The 7886-nt window shown below is 58.2% G+C and overlaps 1 protein-coding gene across 12 annotated transcripts in view; it reads right to left on the bottom strand.

The window, feature by feature from the left end:
* Window positions 1–303: 303 nt before the first annotated feature.
* Window positions 304–7886, bottom strand: part of Tle3 (TLE family member 3, transcriptional corepressor) — a 39045-nt gene continuing 31462 nt past the window's right edge. For 4 of the 12 annotated variants that reach the window (XM_070042990.1, XM_070042991.1, XM_070042996.1 and 1 more), the window contains exons 12-20: window positions 7451–7592; window positions 6904–7100; window positions 6225–6301; window positions 5176–5425; window positions 4782–5029; window positions 4338–4485; window positions 3706–3856; window positions 2970–3046; window positions 304–2171 (exon numbers count right to left, since the gene is read on the bottom strand). In XM_070042990.1, the coding sequence (XP_069899091.1) occupies window positions 2064–2171; window positions 2970–3046; window positions 3706–3856; window positions 4338–4485; window positions 4782–5029; window positions 5176–5425; window positions 6225–6301; window positions 6904–7100; window positions 7451–7592 (1398 nt within the window). In that variant the 3' untranslated portion in view covers window positions 304–2063. The remainder of the gene's footprint in view (window positions 2172–2969; window positions 3047–3705; window positions 3857–4337; window positions 4486–4781; window positions 5030–5175; window positions 5426–6224; window positions 6302–6903; window positions 7101–7450; window positions 7593–7886) is intronic. The other 8 variants (XM_070042994.1, XM_070042999.1, XM_070043000.1 and 5 more) reach the window with 3 other exon arrangements.

Below are 7886 nucleotides of genomic sequence, written 5' to 3'. Positions count from 1 at the left end.
AGGGGAGCCAGCCCCAAGTTTCTGCGACCTCCAAACCTCCCCGCCCTCCCTGAGGCCTGACCTCCCCCTCCCCCCACCCCCCTGCTGCACGGTGCTTGGACTGGACAGGTACTGTGGGCTAGCTCAGGCCTGGGAAGCCCTGCCCTCCTCTCCTCAGCCCTGCACCATGAGGCTTGGCAGGGAAGAACTTGTCTCATGGCTGTGGTGAGAGAGGGAGGCTTTGGGGCTCCCGGATACCAGGCTGGGAAAGGGGCAGGGGGGGGGGAGGGAGAGAAAGGCAATTAAAACACAACAACCAAGCCAACCTTTTAAATAGCAACTTTTAAAAATATAAAAACAGCTCATTACAACGACTTTTTTTTTCTTTTCAGGAATAATGTTCTCCTACCCTCGCCCTTCCTTCTAGAGCCTTCACAAGGGATCCAGGGTGACAGCATGGCAGAGTCCGGATGCCCCACGCCCTCCTCATCCAGGCTGGCTCCAGTCCCCACTGAGTCTCGGTGCTGCCTGCTGGGCACAGCGGCTCAGCCCTGAGCACCACAGGTGGGCAGAGCAGGTTCCCAGATGCCCTTTCTTCCTTCTCGCCAGACCAAACCCCCACTATAAAACAATCCATAAAAATGCGGTATAAAAATTCTCTTCCATATGCTACATCCGTGGAGACCCGCCATCGGGACAAACATACCCTTTAGCTTCTCTTAAGAAAACAAAACAAAATCAGACCCAAATACAAACCAACAAAATCCCAACACTTCACATTCGGTGTTACCAAGCGGTACTGGCATCTGGTGTCACCTGCCTGGGACCATGAGAGAGATGAAAGCTGCAAGGGTCCAGGCTGTGTCCCCCAAATTGCAGCCCATGACTCACCCTAAGAGGTGATGGGCAGGGAGAGGGGGAGAGGGGGCGCGGTCATCTTGAAGACCCACAATCCAGGGGTTTCTCCTCCTCAAGGGATAGGAAAGGCAGGCAAGGGGAGAAGGCATTTTGTAAAAGGACGTCACTTCTAATTCTTTTTTTTTTTTATTCAAAAAGTAAAAGAAAAAAAAAAAAACAACAACGAAACAAGAAAGCACCCGCACCAGTTGCAGTTTCCTCTGGCAGCTCCCTGAGCTGAGTTACTAGAAGTTTCTCTCTCTCCTGTGGTCCTTTTTCAGGCTGCCCTGTTAGAACCATCTCTCTTACCACAATGACTGGATATGCACCAAAGAGAAATATGGACCCAGGACAGAGAGGTGGGGGGGGGGGGGGGAGACAAAGAGGAAGAGAGTAAGGGCGGGGGGAGGGAGGAGACAGAGAGACAAAGACAGGCCCGAGAGGCTCGAGGGGGACAGCACACAGATGTTAAGGAGAAGCCCAGCTATGGCCAGGCCCGCCCATCTCAGCACTGTCTGTCAATCACTCATCCGGACATGCGTGGATGCCATGAGTCATATCAAGGTAGGCTGCCCCCCAAACTCAGGACTTTTCTCCCTACTCGCCTCCCTCTGCCTGTTGCTCTCTGGCCCCAACTACCTTTCTGAGATGGGAACTTCTGTTTTTAAAAGAGAAAGAAGAGAGAGAGAGAGAGAGGGAGAGAGAGAGAGAGAAGAAAAGCCACCATGAGAGTGGGCTACAAATACAGCAGGCAACGGAGGCACGAGCTTCTGGCGAGGCCCCCCTTCCCCCGACCACGCGGCACTAGGAGTCTGTGTCTGTTATTTACATTTTCACAAGCCTGTGCTCTGTACAATGGGGAACAAGATCCTCCCCTTCCTCCCTCCCCCCACAGCACTGTGGTCAGCTCCAGTGTCCTGGACCCCAGGGTCAGTAGACAGGGGGAGGAAGAGACAGAGACGCATGAGGGTGTCTGTGGGGAACTGGAGCCAAGGCCTCCAAAATAAATCTATTTGTAGCATCTGCCAGCACTGTTAAGGGGAAGAGGAGAAAATCCTGCAGCCAGGCGCCCAGGCCCACGTGGGGTGCTGCCTCTCTGCCTGCCGGCGCACCCCAAACTTGCCGCTCACGGCATCTTCAGTCCCTGCCAGAGCCACGCTTGTGTCTCCCAGAGTCAGAGTCCTTGTTCAGTAGATGACCTCATAAACTGTGGCCTTCTTGTCACCAGAGCCTGTTACAATGTATTTGTCATCTGCCGAAATGTCACAGCTCAACACGGAGGAGGATTCTTTCGACTGTTGGAGGGAGACAGAGAGAGAGGAGAAATTCATTCTCCATGTCCTCCACGGCCCAGCAGCAGCTCAGTCCGGGGGCCCAGCCCCCACCAAACCAACTAGGGACAAGAGGGGAAGGGGGGATTGTAGTTCAAGCTCCTCTGATTTCAACAGAAAATAGTTCCTCGCCAGGCCCTGTTTATAAGCAAGAAGGTACAGTCTGAGCTATAGCAGCATCAGGGCTCCATGTCAGCCTTGTAAGTCAGGATGGATACCCGGGCTCAGAAAGGGACATGTGTGACATACAGGACACCAGACATGTCAGTGCTAAGGAGCTCCTGTATGAGCATGCGTGTACAAGTGTGTCAGTGTATGCATATGAGAGGAAGCAGTGGTATATGCTCCCCACCCCCGCCAATCATGTCAGTAGCCACGCCCCCTCCTGTTCCTCCTCACCCTGAACCAATCAGAACAGGCGGCCTGGCAGTGAAGCCTCTCTGGACACTTAGTGCCAGGTCTACCTTCCACAGGGCCCAGAGAGCCCTTGTGTGATCTTGCCTTTACTTTCCTGGTCCCAGGTGAGGCTCTTAGGGGTCAGAGGCCATCAGCAAAATACAGCATGTCATGCTACAGCCCCCCGCCCAAAGCCCTCTCTGGATGACCCATTCTTGGTCTCCATCATGTAAGCAGAGAAGGGGTCTAGGCAGGTCTGCTCTCCACCCCTAGCCCCAGGGACTACATCCTAAAGAGCAGGAAGTGGGGTGCGGGATGACAGGTGGGTGGGGAGCAGGGTGGCAGGTGGACGGGGTGCCGGCGCACCTGGAAGATGCTGGCCCCGTACGGTGTCCGCCAGGCGTTGAGGAGGTTGTCTTTCCCAGTGCTCACGAACCATTTGCCTGCAGACAGAGCAGAGCCCGCTTAGGCCTCGGCCCTGGCCCTCTACAGCAGTACAGGCCCTAGACTCGGCTGCCACAAATACCTGAGGCTGGCTGTGGGGCTTACTGTAGTGCTCCACTTGCTTTTTACCAGTGAGACAGGTGGACACTCAAGAGAATGCTTTTGTCTCCCATACAGGGGAGGTGCAGAAGGGCCGGGATGGGAAAAGACCGTCCCAGCTGGGGACGGTAATGGGCAGACACCTTTCCTCCAGGTGTGGGTGTGTGGCAGGGCCCTGGGTTACCAGGCCAGCACCTCCCTCTCCCAAACCACGTGAAGGAGCACCCAGTCGGTGCTCTTCCCAGCCACAGAGAAAAAACCTACTGGGATTCAGGGAGGGAGAGCCACGTTTGTGCCTTTACAGGTGGTAGAAGGGGAGCGGGCTGCCAGATGGCAAGACCTGCGGCCCTGAGCCCTCCAGCCCCCTGCCCGCCCCCCTGCTCCCAGTTACCCAGGATGGGCTCTAGTCAGTGTCCTGAGAGCCCAGTGCCTCTGGGGTGATAGGTGTGTGTGTGTACACACATGCACAAGATCCATGGGGCCAATCACTCCTGATTCCTCACTACACTGCTACCAGGGGGTCCCGGCCCACTCCCCATACCAGGTCCCGCTGGCTCACCACAGCAGGCAAACTTGAGGGAGAGCACGCAGCTCTCGTGCAGGTGCAGCTGGTACTTGTCTGGCTTGGTGTGGTGCAGCACTTCCACATTGCTGCTCTCCATGCCCACAGCCAGCCACTCCCCGGTGGGGCAGTACCCCAGAGAGAAGATCTGTGGGCGCATACATAGCTCAGTGTCCTCAGCAGTGGGGCCTGATGCTCAGGTGCCCGGCTCAGGCCCTCCCCATCCATCATCCAGGCACCCTGGTGGGTCAGAGGACCCCAGACCACATCTGCCTCTGTGACCCCCCTCCTTAAAACAAAGGTGAGAAATGAAAATAACAAATGGTGACGCCTGGCCTTCACTGAAGTCCAGGCCGGGCCAAGGCTGGCAGAATGTGCTCACTCCAGAGCTGGGCAGAAACCCTCAATGTCTCCATCCCACCATAAGGAAAGCAGTTGTCAAGTCCCTCCCCGCCCCCCCAACAGGCCAAGTGCCCAACTCCAGGCCTCGCTTCCTCCACAGCACTGCGGCCCCTTCCAGGAGGCCTTCCTAGACTGGCCCAGGGGATGACCCCACGAGGGCCCGGTGTGGAGGACCCCCGTGAGGGCCCGGTGTGGCGGGGAGCGCATGGATCTCCTGGGGTGCACACCTGTGAGGTGAAGTCGTGCTGCTGCAGCTGTCGACCCTCTCGCAAGTCCCAGGAGCGCACAGTGTTGTCTAGGCCTCCTGTCCACAGCTTTGTGCCATCGTGGGAGATGTCTATACAGCTGGCCCCGTCCGTGTGGCCCTGGAACTGCCTACAGGCCCACGAGGGAGGAAGAGTAAGTCCCAGGGAACCCCCACTGCCAAGCCAGCATCTGTGCTCTGGAGGAGGCCCCACACCTCTCTTGCTCTGGCCTTCTCCCCCCAGCCTCCTGGAGACAACCTCCAATCTCTGCCTCCACAACTCCTCGAACCAAAGCCATCTTTTCTCTCATAGGATCCCCTCACTCAAGCCAATCTGAGCCCAGGGCCTCCTCGAGCAGAGCCATGGTTCTGGAGAAGGGCCAGGCCGCCAGGACAAGGCGGGGGACCTCCTCCTGGCGCACCTCACCTGACCAGCGTCTGGTTGTGCAGGTCCCAGACAGCAATGTTGCCGTCGCTGCAGCAGGAGAAGCAGACTTTGGCGTCAGGGCTGATGGCCAGGGCATAGCAGGCGGGCGCGGAGGAGGTCAGCTCGGCCTTGATGCGGGGCGTGGGCGAGGCCAGGTCCCAGATGGTGAGCGTGCTGGCTTCACCGCCCACGATGAGTGTGCGCCCGTCCGGCAGCAGCTTGCATGAGCGGATGTAGTTGTCCCTGTTCTGGAGGGAGACGCGCGGAGTTAAACGCAGCCCACTCTGGCCACTGGTGGCCAACACTACCCAGCTCACGCAGAGCTGTGGTCCCAGTTCACGGGGTCCAGGCTGCCCACGCTGCTCTGTCTGCAGCTGTGGGTGGGGGCGCTCACCAGGCAATCGAGCTGGGAGATGGGGCTCTTGCTGCCCGGCTGGCTGATGTCCCAGATCTTCACACAGCCCTTGCCCCCCGTGTAGACGTGCCGGGTGGGATTGCTGATGGTCACGGCGCACACCACCTCCCCGTGACTCAGGGTGTTGATCTGCCGTGCGTGCCTGGGGATGCCGGGGCCTGCCAGGGCATCGTGGGGGAAGGGCACCGGCTGGATCTGCCCATCAGCGCTCACGTGGAATGAGTACGCTCTGAAAAGGGGAAGGCGGTCACCCCTGGCACCCAGCGCCAGTACACAGCCCTGAAAGGCTGCCCTGCCCACCCCCCCCCTCCCCCAGTCCTCACTGTGGAACTCCTGTAAATCCTAGAAGCCCATCCAAGGATGGCTTCACATCCCAGCCTTGAATTTCACTCCATTTATATGTATAGAAATAATATGCATGTTATATACAAATACATATATGTTTATGTAATTATATAATATATAATAAACGTATAGATAGACGTTACATATACTAAACACATACACGTGCTAGCCCTGGACAAGTCTCCAGCTAAGTGCCAGCCCTTCCTTGCCTGGGAGCCAATGAGTGAGGGAGGGCAGCCTGCCCAGCCCACCGACAGCTGTCAGGGTGGGGGACAGCATAGTGTGTGTGTGTGTGTGTGTGTGTGTGTGTGTGTGTGTGTGTGTGTGTGTGTGTGGGCAGGATACAGTGGGGTTTCCACATGAAGTCAAGATTCTCCACGCCTATCTGAGTACCACCTGTATGTTCAACCTTTTCCCTCTGCAGGGAGCCCTGGGCCCTGGGGACAGGGAAGGGCTATGACTTGTACAGCCATGAGTCTGTCCAGAGTCTGTCCACAGGCAGCAACTTTGGGCCCCCCTTTTTCCCGCAGCCAATGAGCAGGGACTCGGGGCTCCCTGAGCTGATTATGACTGCACCCCTCCAGGGCCAGGCACTGTCCCAAGGGATGAAGCCCATGGTGAGGGGAATGGGGGGGGAGGGAAGGTCCTCTCTGCTGCCCCACAGACAAGAAAGCCAGGCTTACGGTTTCCCTCCGGGAATAGTGGCGAGGCTGGAAGGCAGGCCCGTGGCCCGCATGGGGGGGTGAGGGTCGAAACCAACCTGCAAGGAAAGTCAAGGGGCCCTCAGTAAGCCCCCACGTAGCCCATCCCGTCCCCACCCTCTGGGCCTGTGGCACAGCACTGGTTGGAATACTCCAAGCCCCCTGCTCTAAATGGTGGCAGGGACTGGGGGGGGGGCAATCCAGACCCCCAGCTCTGACTTTGTATCTGCCCAGCAACCCTGGAGTCTGCTGTGAGGAGTGGGGACTCCCCTTGATATAGAAAGCTTGAGGAAAACTGTCCTGGGAAGGGGCCTCCCACCAGCCCCAACTCTAATGTTTATCCAGTTACTGATGCATCTGCCAAGCAGGGCCAAGCAGGAGGGGCACTGGGAGGTGGCCTTGCACATGGACCTCCAGAAACCGGCAGGAGGATGCAGGGCAGCCATCCCCTCTTGTCTGCCCTTTTGGCCAAGTCTGGACTCAGATAAAACTCCTCCCAGAAGGATATCAATCTGGCCCACCTTCCCAAGGACCCTGTCAACATGCGTGGACCATCTGACCCCACCACAGACCCCCCCCCCCGTCTAACCCCACCAAGCTTGGAACTCTCCGTCCAATCCCCTCTCCCCCCTCCAAAAAAGGAGCCAAAAGGTCTACGTACAGCTCCAAAGCTCACCATTGGTGACCGGCCATAGGCAGCGGCGGCAGCGGCGGCCGCACTCATCTGGGGTGGGATGTTGTGGAGGCTGGCGTAGGCACTGGGGCTGGTGAGGGAGCCGTTCATCTCGTGGTGGCTCATCATGGCAAAGGGGGCGGCGTAGGAGCCGGTGATGGAGATGGGGGCGCGCAGGGCAGAGGCTGGGGAGGGGGGAAGGGAGAAGTCAGTGGGAGGGCGAGGAAGGGGCCCATAACTGTACCCTAAGGCTGCTACTTCTCTCAGGCAATGACTCCCACCCCTCCCCACCGGGTGCAGCCCGTGGAGCCCAGGCTGCAAAGCAGGGTGGGGATGTCTAGAGGTGGATTATTCACAGCCATGGCCTGGGGTGCCTGGCCTGTCTGAGGCTTCTGATGATGTCTCTCCTCTCCATCTGCCAGGGCCCCAGCTCGGCTGCCCTCCCCCGTGCCCTGGGCCAATCCTACGGCTCTAGCCTGCACTGGGCTTCTCCCTTCCCGCTCCACCCAAGTCAGCCCGGCCGTGCGGTGCCTACCCATTATACCTATGGGGTCCATGCCTGGAGGTTTACCGGGCATGGCCCGGAGCCCCGGGGTCGTGCTGGTGCCTGGCGTGGGGGCATCGTTTCTTGGCGTTGGCGTACTGGACTTGAGCCCGGGAGTGGAGGACTTGTCATTCTGAGGAAGGGAGCAACAGGGACCATTTCTTCCAAGGGCTGGGGTGCATACCATCCCACCTGGTCCCCTAGGAAACCTGGACTTCCGGGCAGCCTGAGCTGGCCCCACTTCAGGACCTTTTGTGGCTCCTGTTTGGCAGAGACTCCTAGTTTTAGACGTAGCCACTGAGGCTCAGAAATATTCATTAACTAAGCCAGCGCCCGTGGTTCACGCCTGTAATCCTAGCTACTCGGGAGGCTGAGATCTGAGGATCATGGTTCAAAGCCAGCCCGGGTAGGAAAGTCTGTGAGACTC

This window comes from Dipodomys merriami, unplaced genomic scaffold (genome assembly GCF_024711535.1).
Source record: "Dipodomys merriami isolate MVZ:Mamm:240054 unplaced genomic scaffold, mDipMer1.0.p SCAF_33, whole genome shotgun sequence".
NCBI lineage: Eukaryota > Metazoa > Chordata > Mammalia > Rodentia > Heteromyidae > Dipodomys > Dipodomys merriami.
The sequence above is the reverse complement of the archived record's forward strand: the minus strand, read 5'-3'. Positions and strand labels throughout refer to the sequence as shown.